Source organism: Drosophila subpulchrella, chromosome 3R (assembly GCF_014743375.2).
Source record: "Drosophila subpulchrella strain 33 F10 #4 breed RU33 chromosome 3R, RU_Dsub_v1.1 Primary Assembly, whole genome shotgun sequence".
Taxonomy (NCBI): domain Eukaryota; kingdom Metazoa; phylum Arthropoda; class Insecta; order Diptera; family Drosophilidae; genus Drosophila; species Drosophila subpulchrella.
The window spans coordinates 13187219-13208462 of NC_050609.1; the positions used below are offsets into that span (position 1 = coordinate 13187219).

General features: G+C 44.8%; 7 protein-coding genes across 7 annotated transcripts; 4 read left to right on the forward strand and 3 right to left on the reverse strand.

Moving 5' to 3' along the window:
• Nucleotides 1-66: 66 nt before the first annotated feature.
• Nucleotides 67-769, forward strand: LOC119551340 (general odorant-binding protein 99a). Its single transcript, XM_037860649.1, has 2 exons — nucleotides 67-225; nucleotides 308-769. Exons 1-2 carry the CDS (start codon nucleotides 187-189, stop codon nucleotides 695-697), a joined length of 429 nt encoding a protein of 142 aa, XP_037716577.1. The 5' UTR covers nucleotides 67-186; the 3' UTR covers nucleotides 698-769.
• Nucleotides 770-1021: 252 nt separating this feature from the next.
• Nucleotides 1022-2855, forward strand: LOC119563227 (pickpocket protein 19). Its single transcript, XM_037876532.1, has 5 exons — nucleotides 1022-1897; nucleotides 1952-2104; nucleotides 2161-2290; nucleotides 2352-2541; nucleotides 2599-2855. The coding sequence occupies exons 1-5, from the start codon at nucleotides 1082-1084 to the stop codon at nucleotides 2834-2836; spliced, it is 1527 nt and encodes a 508-aa protein (XP_037732460.1). The 5' UTR covers nucleotides 1022-1081; the 3' UTR covers nucleotides 2837-2855.
• LOC119563228 (mitotic checkpoint protein BUB3) lies at nucleotides 2617-3994 on the reverse strand. Its single transcript, XM_037876533.1, has 2 exons — nucleotides 3711-3994; nucleotides 2617-3655 (listed from the first exon to the last, which is right to left on the reverse strand). The coding sequence occupies exons 1-2, from the start codon at nucleotides 3900-3902 to the stop codon at nucleotides 2867-2869; spliced, it is 981 nt and encodes a 326-aa protein (XP_037732461.1). The 5' UTR covers nucleotides 3903-3994; the 3' UTR covers nucleotides 2617-2866.
• A 327-nt stretch (nucleotides 3995-4321) lies between these two features.
• On the forward strand, nucleotides 4322-8926 carry LOC119562382 (condensin complex subunit 1). The gene is made up of 6 exons (XM_037875555.1): nucleotides 4322-4531; nucleotides 4610-5081; nucleotides 5138-6033; nucleotides 6095-6236; nucleotides 6292-6379; nucleotides 6436-8926. Exons 1-6 carry the CDS (start codon nucleotides 4405-4407, stop codon nucleotides 8842-8844), a joined length of 4134 nt encoding a protein of 1377 aa, XP_037731483.1. The 5' UTR covers nucleotides 4322-4404; the 3' UTR covers nucleotides 8845-8926.
• Nucleotides 8927-8973: 47 nt separating this feature from the next.
• LOC119554382 (lysoplasmalogenase-like protein TMEM86A) lies at nucleotides 8974-11327 on the reverse strand. Its single transcript, XM_037865265.1, has 4 exons — nucleotides 11128-11327; nucleotides 9853-10022; nucleotides 9604-9794; nucleotides 8974-9541 (listed from the first exon to the last, which is right to left on the reverse strand). The coding sequence occupies exons 1-4, from the start codon at nucleotides 11146-11148 to the stop codon at nucleotides 9216-9218; spliced, it is 708 nt and encodes a 235-aa protein (XP_037721193.1). The 5' UTR covers nucleotides 11149-11327; the 3' UTR covers nucleotides 8974-9215.
• Nucleotides 11328-11778: 451 nt separating this feature from the next.
• LOC119556806 (head-specific guanylate cyclase) lies at nucleotides 11779-15413 on the forward strand. Its single transcript, XM_037869261.1, has 5 exons — nucleotides 11779-11913; nucleotides 12828-13091; nucleotides 13325-13565; nucleotides 13628-14973; nucleotides 15038-15413. The coding sequence occupies exons 2-5, from the start codon at nucleotides 12856-12858 to the stop codon at nucleotides 15240-15242; spliced, it is 2028 nt and encodes a 675-aa protein (XP_037725189.1). The 5' UTR covers nucleotides 11779-11913; nucleotides 12828-12855; the 3' UTR covers nucleotides 15243-15413.
• LOC119556817 (general odorant-binding protein 99a) lies at nucleotides 15398-16675 on the reverse strand. Its single transcript, XM_037869271.1, has 2 exons — nucleotides 16520-16675; nucleotides 15398-15871 (listed from the first exon to the last, which is right to left on the reverse strand). The coding sequence occupies exons 1-2, from the start codon at nucleotides 16559-16561 to the stop codon at nucleotides 15455-15457; spliced, it is 459 nt and encodes a 152-aa protein (XP_037725199.1). The 5' UTR covers nucleotides 16562-16675; the 3' UTR covers nucleotides 15398-15454.
• Nucleotides 16676-21244: the final 4569 nt, after the last annotated feature.

Consider the following 21244-nt stretch of genomic DNA (forward strand, 5'->3'; position numbering starts at 1 on the left):
TGTTTGGAGCTGAGCATAAAAAAACTGAATTGAGAAGCATAATCTTGCCTTGGAGACCCCTCAGGTACCAAGTCCAATCGCGAACCCGAATCTGTTCCCTCGCAGGGGTATAAATAGCGGCTGTATGGCCCTATTTCTGAACAGTCTCCTCTTGATCGTCGAACAAACAAGTTAAAGAAAGCAAAAATGAAGGTTTTCGTTGCCATCTGTGTGCTCATTGGCCTGGTGAGTGTTTGTTCCTGATAACCCTGTGATCCAGATCCAGAGAATTCCAAATCTAATCAATTGCCTTTTCTCTGGGTTAAAGGCCTCTGCTGACTATGTAGTCAAGAACCGCCTCGACATGCTGACCTATCGGGAGGAGTGCGTGAAGGAACTGGCCGTTCCCGTCGATCTGGTGGAGAAATACCAGAAGTGGGAGTACCCCAACGACGAGAAAACCCAGTGCTACATCAAGTGCGTGTTCACCAAGTGGGGCCTGTTCGATGCCCAGTCCGGCTTCAATGTGGAGCACATCCACCAGCAGCTGGTGGGCAACCATGCCGATCACAACGAGGCCTTCCACGCCACCCTGGCCGCCTGTGTGGACAAGAATGAGCAGAAGTCCAGTGACTGCGAGTGGGCCTATCGTGGAGCAACCTGCCTGCTGAGGGAGAACGCTGCCCTGATCCAGAAGAGCCTGGCCCCCAAGGTTTAGGTCTTAATGGGACGACTGTACTGATAAGATTTAATTTTAGTTAATAAAGTAATGGCTTTCCAACAAACTTGAGATCTTGAGTTTTTAATACTCTGGGAGAAAGAGATTCTTCAAGATGATTGAATTTACTAATGTTTTTACAAATGCAATTTTTTTTCTCTCTCAAAAATTACCATCATAAAAATAATACTAGAAATATCGACCTAAAAATGGGTACCAACATATCTTATTTGAATAGAACTATAATATAATAAATATCGTACTACTATAATATCATCCAAGTAGCTATTAGATAGAACCCACACTTTTTCCTCAATTATTGTTTCGGCAGCTAATGAATCCAGTTCAGCTAACTATAACTTTAGCTAACTTTTTCCATTCGTCATGTTGCTGTACACCAGAGAACTTGTGTCTCCGCGGCCAAAACGCGGACTACTCCGATTCAGGAACAAGTCACCCGGGATATCGTACAAGGATCGGCTGCGCAGCGCCTTCGCGCACTCGTCCATCCATGGAATGCAGCACGTCTTCGGGGAGCGGCGTCTTTGGCAACGCTGCCTGTGGCTAATTATCGCCTTGGGAGCGGGTATCACGGGATGTAGTCTATACTCCGTGCTGAGACATCGCCATAGTGAGCAGATTCTGGTCAGCCTGATAGACACCACCCAGCTGCCAGTGTACCACATTGATTTTCCAGCCGTGGCCATTTGTCCATGGAGCCATGTCAACTGGCAGAGAGCTCCAGCTGCCTTACTCCGATTTATGCCAGGAAACCCGAATGCAGAGCTCCGGGAAACATTTCGCCAGCTTCTCATCGTCCTTGAGTTGGTTACATTTTCCAATTTTAACAGTGCAAAGAATCTGGCCAAAAGGAATCTGACGGCCATGGGGTTTCTGAGGATGGCGCAGCTGTTGAACTTCGTGGCCTATCGATGTGATGAGCTGTTTGTTGCCGATTCCTGCTTCTTCGATGAGACTCCTTATGATTGCTGCAAGCTTTTTGTGCCGGAGCAAACGGAGAAGGGTCACTGCTGGGTCTTTAACTCTCTAATATCGGAGCACTCCCGGAAAAAGCAAATAGCCAACAAGTTCTATCCGCACAAGTTGAGCACCGCTGGAGAGGAATCGGGCCTAAAGTTCACTATTAACGCAAGTTATCCTTACATGAAGGCCGACGTGGAAATGCCCTTTGGAATGAATGTAAATATAAAGTTAATAAATTTGCAAAATACGGATCATATTTGTTTTTAACAGCTAATGATCAAGGAACCACGACAGTGGTCGAATCAGATGACCTACCATCTCTATCCGGATACGGAGAACTTTGTGGCTGTACATCCAATGGTCACGGAAACCTCCCCAAGCACGTATAAAATGAGTCCCAGCAAGAGGCGTTGCTACTTTGATGTGAGTAAAGGTTCTTAACAAGTAGCGTCAACCGGTAACAAATCAATTCTCCGTAGAACGAAAAAAAAACAAACTTCCAGGACACTTTCTTGCCCTATAATCGGGAAAATTGTCTGGTTGTATGCCTTCACCAGGTCGTAATAAAAACCTGCAATTGTTCCACGCCAGCTTTTCTGCCGCCCATTAGTAGGAACAGAAAAATATGAGTTCTTCTACATATTACTCATTACTCAAGTTATTCTTTCAGAGGGTGTTCGTGAATGCGGAATTGTGGATGCAAAATGTCTGGGCCATAATGCCGATATTTTCAGCTATGTGAAAATGGGCGACCAGGATATGTACATTAACGACTCAAGACGGGGACATTTATGTGATTGCCCTGATAACTGCAATTCGCGGCAGTACAAAATGAAACTCAATGTGCGCAAATTGGATTAGTAAGTCTGAAGTACAACTCCTTAAACTAAACCTAACGAAATTTCCTTCTGTTAAAGCCCAAAAAACTCTACAGATACATTGATAAAAGCTCAGATTTATTATGCCCAGCGTGTGATGACGAAAATCATAACAAAATTGAAGCACACTAACCTAGATTTACTGGCCAACTTTGGTGGCATCATAAGTCTTTACATAGGGGCCTCTGTCATGAGTTTCATAGAACTTGCGATTGTGCTGGGAAAACTGATGTGGGTACTTATTAAAGAGTGGCTTACTTTGAAAAGTCGTGTATAATTAACGCCATAAACAAATAAATGAAAGCACTTATTTCTGCTTAGTTTCCTGATCCGTCGGGTAGCGTATATAAATCGTCGGATGTGGTACGGTGGCCGGTGTCTCTGTCAGTTGGTCCAAATAGGAGCAGCCGATGGCCAGTGCGCTGCCATCGGAGCTAAAGTTGAGCGTGGAGATGGAGGTATCGTATTCGTGGAACTGACAAAGGCGTTTCTTGTTGAAACCGTCCCAAATGTTGACAATGCCATCGGAGCCGCCGGTGGCGAACGTCTGGTAGACATTGTGGAAACTCAGGGCATTCACAGGGTAGATTTGCTCGATGTTCTGCTCCCGGTTCCGGTGGCACTTGAAGGCGAATTTACGGCGCTGCACTTCGGGATCATGATCCAGGTACTCCACGGCCACCCGGCCCTCGATGGAGGACATCACGTAGCCCTCCTTGTTGGGGAACAGGCGGATGCAGCGGGTCTGATACTTGAGCGAGGACTCCCGCTTCATGATGTAGCTGTCCATCCTGCGCAGGTCCCAGATAAGCACCTTGCGGTCGGAGGTGGCCACCACAATCTTCTCGTCGATCACGGACATGGAGTATACCTTTCCATTGTTCTGCTCGAAGTTGCCAACGCATTGCTTCTCTCGCATGTCCCACAGTTTCACGTTCTTGTCCCAGCTGCCCGTGAGGATGCCATTGACGTACTCGGCGTGCTCCACGCATCGGATGGGCTCGGCGTGGTTACCAACCACGCTTTCCGTCTGGGTATTCACATCAAAGAGACGGAGTTGGTTGTCCAGCGAGCCACTGACCACGTGCACAATGTCCTGCAGATCAAGGGGTTAGTGGGGTGGATCATAAATATGTATAGATAGACCTCACCATGAAGGCACAGTCCAGAATCGGCGCATCCTGCAGGAACTTTTGGCGCATCTGGTTCGCCGGCACATCGTAGAACCGGAGTGTACCGTCCCAAGAGGATGCCGCCATGTACTGATTCGATTTGGGGCCAAATTTCACGGCGGAGATGAGGTCCTCTGGCGGATTGTTGAGCTTGAACTCTGGCGGACGCATTTTGTCAATATTTTGGTGGGTTTTTATTTATTAAAAGCTATATAATTTTAAATTAAAACTGATTTAATGCAATGGCGCAGGAATTTGCTCGGCGTCTATGGTAGAGATGAACAACTTTCGATAGCACTATCGATACCTCACATATTTGCATTAGGGGGATTCCTTAGGAAAAGTAATATGCATTTCCCTTATTATTTAAACAACAGCTTAAATTAAATTTAAAAAATGTCTATCTAATTATTTATATATTTATTTTTTATATACATTTTAATGGTCTTAACTTTTTTTATCCTATATAATTAAATATATCCCATTATACTAGATTAACCCTATTGGTTAATGAGCATAGAAGTATTTTATGGTCACACTGTTGGAGTGCCATCACCGATAACCGATTCCATGCAACCGATTTGGCGGGGAATGCGTCCATCTCTATAGACGACGCCACTTTTTAGAAATATAATACGTTTTTATCTTGCAAATATATGAAAAAGTACTTGTGATGGAGGAAACGCACGATTTCCAGTTCGTCCTCCCCCTCAACTCCTCCGACCTCATAAACTCCAGTGGCGACCAGTACTACGTGAAGGAGATATTCGGCAGCGCCGATATTCCCGCAAAACTTCAAGGTTAGTGTCCGATTTTCGCGGTTGTTTTTTAAAATGCGTACCGTTGTGGAAAACTCAGCCTGATATCTTTCCCTACAGAATGCAAGCGCAAAGTGCACCAGGGCGATCCTTTCTATATATTCGAGCACTTCGACCTGTATTACTCGATCATCGAGGCTCGTGGCTCAGATGCCGCCTCCTCGCAGAATCTGATGAGGTCCTTCGACCTCCTGTACTTGACCGTGGACAAGCTGTTCCAGGATCTGCAGCCCCTGCTGACGGCCACCGAGCCCCTGTCCAACCAGCAGCGCAAAAGCTATTTGAACCTGACCAAAATGACGCTGTTCCTCCAAGTGAGCACCGTCAAGAAGATCAACAACAGTGTTCAGCAGGCTCTGCGGGATCAGCAGGTGAATGTCCAGAAAAAGCGGGCAAAACAAGCGGAAGGGCTGGAGCAGTTTCCCAACTGGGACGCCAAACGAGGCAAGTTCCTGGTGCAGCTCTTTAATGTGCTCCAGTGCCCACTGGAGAAGCTCTGGAGTCCGCCCGTCGCCGAGGAGGATTTCATAACGTACGTACTGACCCTAAAACGCGTTACTTTAAATATATAATGCCCTGCTCCCACAGTTTACTCTGCGACATCTGCTATCGCACACTCGAGATGCTACCACTCCGTCCGGACAACAGGCATGTCTTCGACACAATCTTCCAGATTCTGGGCACCTCGATTAAACGCTTCAACCAGGCCATGACTTTTCCCGTACGCATCCTGCAGATCCTGCGTGGCACTGAGCACGCAGCCGCTTCCGTGGCCACCGGAATTCTACTGCTGCATGAGGAATACGGAATCTCCTCAGTCTTCTCGATCCTCATTAAAAGCATTGTGGATGCCCTAAAGCTGGATAGCTCCGACTCAACGGTGTCCAAGCACTTCTCTAATTTCCTGGCCGAGTTTTCGACCATCGCGCCATCTCTGATCATTCCCCATCTGGAGAAGCTGGCAGATGACCTGTTGGACTGCCAATCACACACACTGCGCAATTGTGTGCTGCAGATCATCGGAGACACGGTGGTCAGTGAACTGACCTCGGAGGATCTCAGCGAGGAACTAAAGGAAGTGCGTAATGAGTTCCTCGAGCACCTGATGTCCCACATTTTGGATGTATCTGCGCACGTCCGCTCCAAAGTCCTAAGCATCTGGCACCATTTGAAAGTGCAGCATGCTATCCCACTGAACTTCCTGACCAGAGTGCTGGACGAGGCCATTGGAAGACTGGAGGACAAGAGTTCGCTGGTGCGGCGTGCCGCCATGCAGCTGATAAAATCCGCTCTTGAGAGCAATCCCTATTCCAGCAAACTATCCTTAGATGAGCTAAGAACCAAACATGAGCACGAGGTACAGGCGATGGAAAAACTAAACGAGGTGCTCGAGGAAGAGCGCAAGCAGGAGGAGAGGCTCAACGATGAGTTTAGCACTCTGGCACCCGAACTTTTGCCTTGCATAGAGGCCAACCTCAAGGAGTGTGAGTCCAAGTTAATAAAGTAGTTGAGTAGTATTTTGTAAAGCCGATTGTGTTCTTTCAGTTCCCGATATGCAGTTCGACAAAGACGAGACCGACGAGACTTTGCTGGAGAGGATCGTGCCGCTGATGCGCGAAAAGAACTACAAGGATGTCATTGTTCTGGTGCGGAAAGTGGATTATCTGGCTGGAAACCAGAGTATGAGGTAGGTCGCCCATTAAAGATAGTTAAATTTAAAAATAAATGTATTTACCTTTCAGCTCCTTGCTAAAGCACGATGAGCATTGCGTATATCTGCTGGCTTTGCTTAAGACATATCACTTGCTAGCTGCCGGATTTAAACAGAGTGTAGGTGTTTGCATAAATGTATACAGAATCTCTTCTAACTAAAACTTCAATTCCAGAGCGAGGAGATGCTGCAGCAGATCAAAACGGTGCAGTTCCTCAAGGACAGCATCGGCTTTGCAACGCTGATGACTTCCGCATTTCCCAAACTTCACGAGATGCTCATGTCCAAGACGAACACGGATGTTTTCGAGGCAGTGGACCTATTCACCACTGGTTACATGTTCGGAATCCACGGCACGGAATCGGGAATGCAGCGAATGCTGCAACTGGTCTGGTCCTCAGACAAGGAAAAGCGTGATGCCGTGTCCGATGCTTATAAGAGGGTTCTATTCTCCACGGATCAAACGGGCCGTGCTCACGCCATACGTGTGGTGCAGAACCTGTCAAAGTTTCTCTCAGAGATCGAGTACGGACACTATACGGCCCTGGAGTCGTTGATGGCCGAGTGGGTGGCTGGGGGCGATATTGACGCCGCCGTCATCACGGTGCTCTTTGAGCGCTTCACCCTAAAACTGGAGGGCACCACCGCCAACGAATCTCGCCTGTCGCTCCAGCTCCTGATCATGGCTTCGCAAACAAAAGCCAGCATTGTTTCGGCCAACACCACCATCATCGAAGACATTGCCGCCGGTGAACGAGTTCGTCGCGATCCGCGCATTTTCACCTCCTGCCTGCAGCTGCTGGTAAACTCCATCGATGCGAATAACAACGCCAAGTATTACAAACGCCACAACAGCGATGCGGAGTTCGTGGGAAAGATCACTCGGCTCTTCCTCGACTTCTTTTTTCACAAGAACTTGTCGGACTTTGATGGTCTGGCCATGAGTGTCTTTGAGTATTTCTACAGGATGTGCCAGGCGCCGGATGTGATTGCCCAGCAGCTGGTGGTGACTCTGCTCAAGCGATTCAACGAGAGCTGGCTGGTCAAGCAGGGAGCTGCACTGGTTCAGTCCCCAGAAGTGGCGGATAAGGAGAACATTCGGGAATCTCAGCCCTTGGAGATTCCCTACTCGCAAACCCTTAATCCCACCCAGACTCAAACTGATATCCTAACTCAGACACAGGGCAGTCTGATTCCCGTTTTTCTGGTCACACGTTTGGTCTTCTGCATCGGCTACATGACCATCAAGGAGATGATCTTCCTTGACATGGACATCTACAACAACATGAAGTATCGCGACGAACTGACAGCGCTGGAAGAGCGTAAGAATCGAAATCAACAGGCTGGAAGTTCGCAAAATGCGGCCAGGCGAACGCTTAATTTGTCAGCCATGGAGGTGCGCAAGAGGCTGTCGGGAGTGGCGGCGGAGCCGCAGCAGGAGCCGGACGATGATCTGGTGGGAGCCACTGCCGAGGACAACATTGCCGAGGAGATTCACGGCATCTGCGAGGATATGCTGCTGTACAACCCGGAAGCCCTGCTGTCAAGGCTTGCTCCATTTATCATAGAGATTTGCAAGCGTCCTGGAGAGTTTAAAGATCCCAAGCTGCAGCAGGCTGCCACCTTGGCACTGGCCCGTCTGATGACAGTGTCCTCCAGGTTCTGCGAATCCAACATGAGTTTCTTGATGAACATCCTCAACCTTACAAAGAACATCCGGATCAAGTGCAACACAGTGGTGGGCTTGTCGGATCTTACTTTCCGGTTCCCAAACATTATCGAGCCATGGACGGGACACTTCTACGCCCAGCTGCACGAAACAAACACCGAATTGAGACTGACTGCTGTCAAAATGCTCTCCCATTTAATCCTTAACGAGATGATACGCGTGAAGGGCCAAATCGCCGATATGGCGCTTTGCATTGTGGACGGAAACGAGGAGATTCGCAATATCACGAAGCAGTTCTTTAAGGAGATTGCCAACAAGTCGAACATTTTGTACAACGTTCTGCCGGACATCATCTCGCGATTGGGCGACATCAATCTTAACCTGGATGAGGACAAGTACCGCATTATCATGTCCTACATCTTGGGCCTCATCCAGAAGGACCGCCAGATCGAGACGCTGGTGGAGAAGCTGTGCCTGCGCTTCCCGGTGACGCGGGTGGAGCGTCAATGGCGCGATATTGCCTACTGCCTCGGCCTGCTCACCTACAACGAGAGAGCGGTGAAAAAGCTGATGGACAACTTGCAGCACTTCAAAGATAAGGTCCAGGTGGACGAGGTCTACCAATCCTTCAAGTTGATTATCAGCAACACCAATAAGCTGGCCAAACCGGAGCTCAAAGCTGTGGTCACCGAGTTCGAAAACCGACTGAACGAGTGCCTGCAGGTCAATCCGGACTCAGCGGCGCAACCCGGCGATCAAGTCAATCCCGAAGGCCAGGCCAATAGGGCAAGGTCGGCCAGAACAAAGAAAGGCGGTCGAAAGCCAGCAGCCACCAAGAAAACTCCTGCGCGGGGACGCGGAAGACGCGCTCGCCAGGACTCCACCTCAGAGGAAAGCTACAGCAGCGACGATTAGTTCGTCCTATGGCTTGGCATACAATCTTTAGATAGTTGCTGAAAATTCTGTTTAGGATAAGCCTTTTTAAATAACTTTTTAATGGTGTACAAACATTGGATTTAATAAAAATTATATACACAGAAGTTTATTTAAATAGATTTATTACTTTTGAAGTCAACAAACATCTAATAAACTCTACTAAGATCCGTTTCCACATCCACCAAAAAAACGGAATAAATATTTGGTTACACTATGCTACAGGGATGGGGAAACAAACACACGTAAATGGCATTACTCTCTAGATTCTAGACGGTTTGGAAGTACTAAATTTGGTGGTTGCGTTCATGTTGTCTATGGGTTTCCAATAGATGAGCATTGGGGCACTAACTTCACTTGATTTTCTTGTGAAGAGAGCACTGGAGCGCAGGACCGTCGTCGGCGGTACTCAGCGCAATGGCAAACTGGGCGGCATAGTAGGTGATCATGATTTGGAGGCGGGCGCAGGGCAAAGGCACGCCCACGAACATGGTGACAGCGATAAGGGCGTCGGAGATCACGAATAGAATGGCTCCGATGGCACAGAAAACGGCGAGAAAGTTCCTGGAATCCACTGCTCTGGCCAGGGATCTCCAGAGCATTGTGGTTATCAGGTAACAGTAGATCGGCACTCCGATGATGAGAATCTCGTCGAGATTCTTGTGAACAAAGTAAACAACTATAAAGAAAAGGTGAATTTACAAATACTTTGAGTTAAACAATATCTTAAAAAGAACTTACAAAGTGAGACGGCCACAAAGAGAACCGATCCAATAAGCCACTTTACGGGCTTCCACCCAAAGGCGCTAATATAAAACACATGCGCCACTCCAAACGAGATCATTCCAAATGGAAAGAGATTTATATTGAGCAGGGCATCGCCACCACAGGAGAAGACCAAGCCCAAAAGAATCCAAAGTGAGTGACGATACCTGTAAAAATAATATAGAAAATAAAATATAAAAGCCCATAAGCATTCTTAAATCGTACTCTTTTTTGAGCGAAATTCCTTTGGCCACCACATAGAACATCAGAGCCACAATTGGCAGACATTTGAGCACTGTGGTCCATAGCTCTCCTCGGGGATCCTTCCTGACCAGTGAGAAATACAGGACAAGGGTTGCCAAAAATGGCAACAACTTGGGGCTCTGGGCCTTGGCCTTAAACAAAATAAAGTAATATATAAATATATAAATAATAATAATATATAAAATATATATATAATATAATAAAGAAAGTCTTATAAAACAATGCAGCTTTTTAAATCCATAAACTCATTTTTGATATTAACCCTTATTACATGACTTGTTTATTTTAAGATTTCTACGTTTTTGACAGCTTTAATGTTTTGCAAACTAATTTTATACATGTGTTAATAAATATGGATTTTAACTAATCCCAATACTTTTATTAACGAGTGTTATATCTTGTATTTAAAATTAATTATTATAATCATTGTTTTATTAAAACATTCAAGCATTCAAGATTATACCCATTATATTATTTGCGTATAATAGGCTTTTTAAAATATCACAACAAATTAGTTTAAAATAGAGGCTTCACATGTTGCTTGGACCCAAAATAACCCAAGCGATTAACGCTAATCGTACCTTGGAGGTCCAAACTACAGCCAATCGATGTGATTAGGAAAATTGAATGGTTTCGGGGCTGATTAGATTAGAGCATTTATTCTTGGGGTTGGCTTGCCAGTCCCTCGTCAAACATTCAAGGGCTTTATGGAGATGTAAATTTGCATGGAATTATCTATTGTTTGGGTGGAGGGGTGTGAAAGGGCCTTCAAACTTTCACTTTCGGTGCAGGAGCTTTCAGAGTGCTCCAGAGAACCTGAGAGATGTGCAAGGTCAAGGACGAAGCTTTGTGTTCTTTTTATAGTTCCACTTTCTGCGGTTAGATAAAGCATCCGCAGTGCACGCACGCATATATGAAGACGAGAAGAAGACTAAAGCGAAGGCACCCCGGTGATCTCTGGACAAGAGGACGTCAGGTCTCTCGAGTCCTAAAGCAATGAAATTGTTCAATTATTGTAAATATTGTTAATCTCCTTTTCTGTTATGTTTCCATGTTAATTTTTTCCTCTTCGTAGACAACGTTTTATAGCCATTAAGTTGGCTGATCAACGTTAAATAAATAAATTTGTTATACTAAAAAAAAAAAAAAATGTATTATTTATGCTTATATAGCTGGAATTTGCATATCACTGAAACTTAAGACCCCGAGTTAGAAACCAGAACCTGAGTCACTTACGAACTGCCCGAAATCGTTCATCGCCGCCGTAATTAGTGCAAATTACAACTATTAGAGGCCGTAGAAAAAAGTCTAGCCAAGCTGCACTTTCACACGATGGGAGCGCGGAATCGAAAATAAACAAACTATACGGTGATAGCCCCCCCAGAAATGAAAACAATGGAAAAGAACACGTTGCGCACGGGCGGCCAACGTCAATAAACTGAGGCGTATCATATACATTTTCGATTCGCTGGACTTGGACGGGCGAACGCTGAAAAGTTTCCGATTTCTGGAGAGTGAAAAGTTTTCAGCCGGACATGTGGTGTGCAGCATATGCAGCATTCTGCAGATACTTGCCACCGCTACAGATACAGATACAGGAGGGCAGATTGATTATTTTTTACCTTTGTAATTGCGTTGAGAGCGGGAATTTTGGAGAGCGCTGCTCACGCAACAGGTTAATTGAGAAGTGACCGTTGGGAAAAGCTTTATAGACAGCATCAAATTGAATCCGAAAGATACTCATGCGCAATCGCTCTTACGCTCTCTTTGTATCTTCAAAACAATGCAACAATCTCTGCACACTTTCACTTGGGAAAGCTTTCTCCGGAAAGCTTGGCTGCCCTTAGACTTTTTCGCCACCTTATTTTGGCCAAAAGTTCATTCCGTTTCGAGTTGTGGCATTTTTCAGGCGTGCGAAAAAATTCCTCAGCTCTCCAAGAATTTTCACAACAATTTTCCACCTTAAACCAGTGAAAATATAGTAAAGGAGCCAGTGAGAAATATTTAAATATTATAATCCAAGTAAGTGTGTGCCCAAAAGTATGTTAAGTTCGAGTGTGCGAGTGCCACAAGCGTAAAATCCTTGTCAAAGTGCTGGAAAATTGTGTATCCATGGGGGCTTCGCGTCCTGTAAGCAAATACACACCGTCCTGTAAAGAAACGAGGAGGTGGTGAAAATTAAAGCTGACCAGTGTGACACACATCGGGCAAGAGCAGCTGACGGGGAATGGGATTGGGCCAGAAGGGAACCTCTTAAATTATGCAAAATAAAATTATGGTAATGCTGTTGGCCAGAAAGCAAGAGTGGGAGCCTTGCCAAGAAAGAAAGACTGGCACACACTTGACCTCCGAGGAAAGCCACTCGAGTTGGGCACACAAGACACTGCAGGGACATGGGCCTTTGTGGGCCACCAGTGGGTGGTGCACGTATCAGAGAACCACCCAACCACCCAGCCACCCCCTCACACAAGTGCACGTTGAACTTGAGAAAAGAGCAGAGGAAAGCCCAGGGCGGAAAATGCACGATACACAGCGAATCGCTACTTGAATCTCCAAGGAAAAACCCATCAAATTAGTCACATCTCAGTTAGAATTCTCATTTAGATTGATTGAAAGCTTTTAATGGGGTTTCACTGAACTAAAAAGCCACCTTAAAGGGTTTGCAATCATCATTTATTATATATCTATTGTTTGCATCTTAAATTATGCAACAAAATGACAAGCACTCTTTTATTTTTTATACTGTCAATTATTAATAAGCCTTTGAAAAACTTTAATGGGAACTTCATCCAATTGGAAGCTAACTTGAGGCGACAATTGATAAAAGCTTCTTGTTGGGAAATGGGCTTTAAAAATTCAATGATTGATTTGTGGCCAATAATTGAATTGTTGATACTGCCACTAATACCCTGCCTCCTGTTTACTCCCCGAAATAGATCGAATAGAGCTCAGCACACACGCGACATGGCGTGTCCTTTCTTCAGGCGTGCGGACTCGCTGACACGCCAGCCCTCGGTCATCGCCGAGCCCGGGGGCCACTGGGCCCTCGAGGACGAGGAGCTATCGGATGACGCCCTGACCCTCACGCACCTCCAAATGGCCATCCAGCTCCTGACGGCGCCTTCCAACGACGATCTCAACACGGCAGTCACCTCACTGGTGGCCAAGTACCGCCAGAACTGGCCCAATATTCACAAGCTGTGAGTAAGAACTATGATATATAAAATATATGTATATAAGGATCACTTAAAACATTCTTTTTGCTAAAAATATTTCTATATATTATATATCATATATACCTATATGATTTATCTATATACCTATATCATTTATTCCAATCTAAAATATTTGAGTATTTACTAAAACATACAAATGAGAACACAGATCCTAAAATATATCTTAAATAATTTATATGTATTGAAACCCCTGTTAGAAAACTGGATCCCCAGACCTTCAAGAGCTGCGCCAACTATGATTACTTGGCGGACATTCAGGAGCTGCTTTTGAAGATGGACGAGGCGAGTGCCAGCGAGATCCTGGTGCTTCTGGGCGAGGAGCTGATCACCTGCTGCTGCACGGGTATTATAGAAAGGGCCTTTCGCTGTCTGGGCACCGATCTTCAGGAGTTTTTGGGCTCGCTCGATGGGGTCTACGATGTGCTAAAGCTGCAGGAGGTAAACTATAATTAACTATAATAATATTATATCATATTATACTAAATCCTTTTGATAAACAGGAGGATGTGACCGATACTGGGTTTGTGTGTGCCGGCGAGGGAGAGCTGATCTTCACCTCGGAGCGTCCGGTGATTGCCTGGTTGCTCCTGGGCTCCCTAAAGGCCCTCACCCGCATGCTCTATAAGGTGGATGTGAACATCAAGATCGAGCCCGTGGAGGGAGATGCCCGACGGTATCGCTATCTTTTCTCGCTGGTCAAGGACAATTCCCAGACAATGTTGATGGGTCGTCCTACGATTCCCAAGACGATTCCGGAAACTGTGCAGCGTAGCAACTCTAGCAATGCCTCTGATCTGCAAATGAACTCATCTAGCTTTTGCAAGATGTTTCCGTGGCACTTCATCATGAACGAACAACTTGAGTTGGTGCAATTGGGCAGGGGATTCAGCAAGTTGTACAAGCCCTATATGGCGGACTTTGGCTGCCAGGCAACGACCTACTTTGATTTCAAGCGCCCCAAGGGATTGACCATGAAGTTCCGGGATATTGTAAGGCGCACATACACGCCCTTCCTGATTGGCCTGCAGAATCCACCGGGAGCCGTGGATTTCCCGGCCATCGGGTTGGAGATCAAGGGTCAGATGGTGCATTGCCCCGAATCGAATTCCCTGCTTTTCATTGGGTCACCCTTCCTCGATGGTCTAGATGGCCTGACCTGCAATGGTCTTTTTATCTCCGATATTCCACTGCACGATGCGACCAGGGAGGTGATCCTGGTGGGCGAACAGGCCAGGGCGCAGGATGGATTACGCCGGCGAATGGACAAGATCAAGAACAGCATCGAGGAGGCCAACTCGGCGGTGACCAAGGAGCGAAAGAAGAACGTCAGCCTGCTGCACCTCATCTTCCCCGCCGAGATCGCCGAGAAGCTCTGGCTGGGCTCCTCCATCGACGCCAAGACCTATCCGGATGTGACCATCCTGTTCAGCGACATCGTGGGCTTCACCAGCATCTGCTCCAGGGCCACTCCGTTCATGGTGATTAGCATGCTGGAGGGTCTGTACAAGGACTTTGATGAGTTCTGCGACTTCTTTGATGTATACAAGGTAGAGACCATTGGGGATGCCTACTGCGTGGCCAGTGGTCTCCATCGGGCCTCCATCTACGATGCCCACAAGGTGGCATGGATGGCCCTCAAGATGATCGATGCCTGCTCGAAGCACATCACCCACGATGGGGAGCAAATCAAAATGAGAATCGGCCTGCACACGGGAACGGTTCTGGCCGGAGTGGTGGGCAGAAAGATGCCCAGGTACTGCCTCTTCGGGCACAGCGTCACCATAGCCAATAAGTTCGAGTCTGGCAGCGAGGCGCTGAAGATCAATGTCAGCCCTACTACAAAGGAGTAAGTTGGGGATTTTATTATTTCTTTTATAATAGTATCTCATAACTTTTTGCCATTCTTTCAGTTGGCTCACCAAGCACGAGGGCTTTGAATTCGACCTGCAACCGCGGGATCCCTCCTTCCTGCCCAAGGAGTTCCCCAATCCCGGCGGCTCAGAGACCTGCTATTTCCTGGAGAGCTTCCGTAACCCAGCTTTGAACAGCGAGTTGCCGCTGGTGGAGCACATCAATGTGGCCATGAAGACCATATCGGATGGTGGCGATGCTTAAGGACCCCATCTACAGATCCAGAACCAGACCATTAAACCCAATCTTCCTGTAGACCCACACGCTCAGTAGTCGTATAGTCGTAGTTCGGTGCACTTGTATTGTGGTTTTGCCTGTTGCCCTGCTTAGCCTAAAACCAATAAACTATCTACCAAAGGTTGCATTCCAGCACAAGAGATGAACACACTTTATTGGGGCTATATATGATGGGAATCTTAGGCGGCGGCCTTCTTCTTGGCCTCCTCCTGCTTGGCCCTCACAAAGGCCCTGACCTTGTCGCCGATCTTGCTGGCCATCATGCACTGGTGTCCGCGGAAGGCCCACACGTCCGTGGGACTCTTCTGGGAGTTGTCATCGATGCAGCTCTCGGCGATCTTGAGGGCCTCCTCCTCGGTCAGGTCCATCTTGAACTGCTTGGCCAGGCGGTCGGCGTGGTAGCCCTGCTGGTCGCAGAAGATGCCCAGCTTGGTGGCCGTGCAGGTCAGGTACTGACGCACATCGGGCTCGTTGGGGAAGACCAGGTTCTTCAGCTGGGCAATCTGATCGTTACTCAGCGGAGTCTCCTTCAGGCACTCCACGCGGATGCCCCTGATCTCCTCGCCGGTCTTGGGCGTCCACTCATCGGCATGGGCCTTTATAAAGAAAAAAGAGAGTTGATATATAATTAATTGTTTTGATTTATTAAATGTTTTATTATTGTAAAAAGATAAGGCAAGATACCCTTATGATGTTAAAAACTTGTACTTGAGCTACACCCCATTTAAATAAATATTAAGATCCAATTTTAATTTAATAGACAATTGCATGTTGTGAAAGATATTTGGCACTTCCGATGTTTCATTAATTTAAAACTGTTTCGCCATTATCTTTTTACATTTCCCCTGAATTTCCCAACTGACTTTAAATAAACTTTAAATTATGCAAAAGCGTAGTTGCAAGATGTTTAGATAATGTAGAAATGCAAATAAACATTCTTGTTTATATTTGCATCATTATTATTGCATTTGAAGTAATATCTATAAAGAAATTAGACAACAATCTTTTATTTGTAGTATTGTAAACCATATACAAAGCTTTTAAATGTTGGATATGGGATTTAATTTTTACGTTTTCGATAATGTTGAAACTAAGAAAACGTTTGAATTTAGAGAAGAGTTATTAGTAACTTTTAAGTTTCACTTATTTAACATCTTATTATTAACATCTAGCTGATGCTAGAGAAGTTTCCCTTTATCACGTGTTTTTATATATACATTATATTACACATATATTATACACACCACAGCGCACAGGGCCAGAGCGATGATGAGATACTTGAGCATAGTGAAATATAGTTGCACGATCGCGGCGTAGTTGAAGTTCTGAACTGAAGCGCCGACGGGTAAGTGCCCAGCTTTATAGCTACCGCTAATCGGTAATCGCTGATCGCTCGATGTCTATATGTCTATGCTCTCCCCGGATTCTCTGTGCCAAGAGTTCACTCGCTTATCTCTCCAGTCCAGTTCCTAACTACACTGTTTAATTGCATTTCTCCCCACGGCTGATAAGTCTGGAAAGAAACCCAGACTTCGACTGGAATCGAACATTTGCTCAGCTCTATTTGCTATGCAAAACTCAATTCTTGATTAACTTGTTTATTGAATAGATTTTCAGATAGTTCATAGTTTTTCTATTTCCATCAGTGTGTTGAACCGAGTATTTACATTGCTAGCTGATAATGATTCACCTGCAACAACTTATCTGCTCTCGCCTAATCTTTCAAATGAAAATTATTTCCTGTTTTGAGAAAAATGAATTAATTTGCTCATTCCTAAGGGTTAGATGATGTAAGCTGTAATGAATCTCCAGCCAATTAATTAAGTTTAATCTACACTTAACTTTTTGGGTATAGTTTGAAAGGTACCAGATTAAATGTATTCAATTTAAAACATTTAACATCAGGATGGTAAGATCTCTCTGTATCAAAAAATCCGTCTTTCGGCTTGACATTGCACTTGACCCCTTATCAGTTTTATAAGACTATTCAATCCAAACCGAAATTCCCCAATATGTTGGTCTTCGTATATATACATATGCTGATAAAAGGAATCAACGGCGCTTTCACCAATTTTTAAGGCCGTGAGGAGCGATCCAAGTGGCCAACTGTCAATTCGACGGCCATTATGCAAGCCCATGCAATCGTATTTAATTAAATCAAATAAAATTCACAGCTGGCCGTCGAGTTCGAAATTAAATTCGGCCCCAGGCGACAGAGAGATGTCATTACTATGGGATGATTTCGAGCACTATTCGTAAACCCGATGGTTCGCTGGGAACCACGCGCCCTTCAACTAATAACAGTTGCCTCAAAGGGGCGTACTGCTCTCCACAACTATTATTATTATTCAAAGGAGGCGAGTCCTTAACTGAGGGTTAGATAGCAGGGTTAAAAAACAGGGCTCTCTGTTGGGAAGGTCGCAATCGGAAGCAGTATTTATGCGAAGTACCCCAAAACAATGGTCATGATTACCATCGCTATAGAGTTCTCAATTTCTCTCCCCCGGCATTCTGTTTTTGTTGTGTTATTAGGAAAATTATACAAACTATATGTATATATACAGGCTGTGTTGGGTGAAAATTATATTAACACCCTGAGTGCGTGTCAATGGCCAAAGTCAGGAACTGAATCTGTTGGATATCTCAAATTAATGGGTTCGAGAGTGGGAAATGGGATTGGGATGGGGATTTAGATTGGAAAACTACAGTTAACGATTACATAATCGGCCTGTTGGAGGTGTCAAATGCTTGGCTGCCGGAATTCGCAATATTGTATAAATTGTGAGCTCCTTGAGCCATTTATTGTTTGAAATTCGAGTTTCCGGCTGGGATACGAAAGGAAAATGTGATATGATGTCGGGTATTATTTCTATTTGGCGTGTGTCATATGAGAGGGCCTTGTAGGCCAAATCCTTTAAGGAAATATATGGTTCTAGGAATTCTTACTTTCATTGCTGTGATCATAGCAGTAGCTTAAAATTGTTCTTTACTTAAAAAATGTGAGTTCCTTATTAAATATTTAAATATCTAGTATTTTTAATGGATATTAAATATATTATTTACTACAATCAAAATGCTATTATTTTGCCCACAACTGTGTGCATCTGCATGTGACACAACACAATTCTAGCAACTTGCCAACAGAGATTTGAGTTAACAAAATGGCAGCCCAGCAGTCGCACACAAAGTTTCCTTGAACTTTTAACAAAATTTCACGTTTCCATGGGTTTCCGGTCGTCGGTGTTTGCTTCTTTTCATTTTCCGCAAGAGGAAGACTTCCGCCGCAAGAAAAGCAAAATGTAATTTCATGGCTCGCTGAACGAATCCGAATACATGAGAGTTCAAAGTTTCAGCTTTTGGTCCTGCCAAGGAGCGAAAGAGAGATGTGGAGAGTCTCTGTCACAGGATGCTGGCAGGACTTGAAAGCGCAGGAAGTTATTTAATGAGATTTTCTTTGCGTCAAAGATAAGTCGAAGGAGCCGTTCCGAAGCCTGCAATCTTGTAAAACAATATGCAAAACAGGCGGGCGGGGGCGGTGGTGTGCTTCTGTATCTGCGATTGTTATTCTCGAGTTGGCTGAGAGAGAGAGAGCTGAAAAGGATAAGCGCAGGACGAAGGACGAAGGACGAACGACAATTGTTGCACACACTCGAAATTAAATTAACTTTTTTCGACCCTGTCCATTTTGGAGTGCCGCCGTCGCCTGCATTGTTCAAAACCAACTGCCGCTGACAGTTCCAAGTTCCAAGGGGAAGTTGGGCCGCGATGGGCAGGGGCATTCCGACCTGGCTAACCCATGACAGACCCACTAGAGGCCTCACAGAACTAGAGACAATCGACTCCACCGATTGCTCAAATATTGGCTTGGGGTCGCGGCACCAAAAAGAAACCAATCCAAAAACCAAAAACCAAAACCCAAACACAAAGCAAACAAATCGCAATCGAAATGTATGAATGGGGCAATGACGCAAGGAAATCTCATTAGCCGCATGTCTTCAAGTTTCAGTTTTAATTTTGTACAATATCTCCATATGTGTGTTTGGGTGAAAAGATCTTTCTCTGTATACACTTTTTTTTCGGGGGGTCTTGATCAAATAATTTTGCGGCCACTGCATGTTAAATATTTGTCAACATTTTAAGGCACTTTTCCATTGTTCCCCCTCCAGATCCTCGTTTTATTTTTTTTTTTTTTACCCGTTTTTACCCACTGAATCAGAAGCAGTCGAGTTGGCCACTTGAGATGTCCATCCGTCGGAGCCATCAAAAGAGCACTGAGATGCCGAGATGGTAGTATGTGGCACACAGAGCGGTGGTCAAGTCAAGACCCGGGTTAAGTAAAGTAGCAATGATCCCGGAGTGATTTCAACTTTCCTCGTCGAGGGCCCAGCCAACGGCTACTTATTACACCGCTGCCAGCACATGCGTAACTTCAATTCATGCCCAAGATCAGCGTTTCCTTTACTCGATCAAACAATTTATAATTCCTATAGGCCTACCGATATTAAGTACCCTTCAGCGTATTTATTTACATTTAGTTTTAAAAACATTTTTTATTTTTCATAATTTAGTAATGGTGAAGCGGTTTCTAGTTGTTCTCAAATATTATGATTTGATTTAATCAAGCGGTATATTAATATACTTCAAGCAAGTATTATAAGAAAACAAAACATATTCTTTTTATTTCAAAGTATTTTCTAATATAAAAAAAATAAGAGGAATAATATATATTTTACGACATCTACATGTTCCATAAATGATCACAAATGTTCCGCATAAGATCTCCACAAGATAGATAGGTTGTTTGCTTATCCCTTTTTTTAGGATTACAATTTTGTTTCTTTATTTTCGGTCCGCTAAGTAGAGCATTTATAATTCCCCCAGATCTCATTTGATTGATTTCCATTTCTTGCTACGATTTTTGTTGATTTCATTTCCATTGTTGTTGCCATGCTGCGCATGTTGCCTTGGCTGTTGATTATTGTTGTGTGCCACTGTGTGCGCGCCTTATATTGTTTGTATTGGACCGCCGCCCGTTCACCCCCCTCTCTGTCTCCCTTACTCCTCCACCCAGCGTACCGCCAACCCCTCCCCCGCCCTTGCCGCCATCAGGGGGCCGCTCAAGCGTGAAGAGAGCCAGCCAAGCCGTCGACATAATGGACATGTTTCAGCTTTTGTTGTCGGCACTACACAGAAAACAAACGGTGGAAGTTGCTTACAATTTTTAAATAATTTACAAAATTAAACATTTATGGCATTTTAATTTTATTTATAAAACAAACCTTAGAATTTACTATACATTTAATAGATTTTCGAAACTTCAGAACATAATCCATAAGGTTTCACAAGCTTGCATTATCATATTATTTTCATATCGAATTGCTTACAATTTTTTTGTATTGCTAAAATAATATTTTTAAATATTTAAAGCCATATCTTTAATAATATTAAGACTAGGAAATATTTTTGATTTTTCAATTTTATCGTTAGTTTTAAGAAAAGTAGTATTAATCTTAGCTTCTTACAATTATTCTGTGCAATCTCTAAACAAAATGTGGAAATGTTTTTAAATCTTTTTCTCTGTGCAGCAACAACAACAAAGTAAGTTGTCATCTCCAGCGCTGCTCAACTAATTTGCATATTTGGTCGCAGTAAAAACACTTTATAAGTGGCCACCCAGGGCAGCTGTCTTCGTGTGTGTGCGTGTGTGTATATAGGCGTACTTTAAACAAAGTTAAAATGCGAGAAATTGGCCCTGCGCAAAACACCAGTAGCTCCACGGTAGCAGCAAAAGCAGCAACAGCAACAGCAGCAACAGCAACAGCAACAGCAGCAGCAGCAACATCCACGCACGGCAGCAACTTCTAGCCATTTACTGTTGCCAACAACTGTGACCGGGCCAAAAAGACGACGTCAGCGGAACTGGAACTGCCCCTATTTTATGTGTGTGTGTGTGTGTGGAGGTCCTTAGG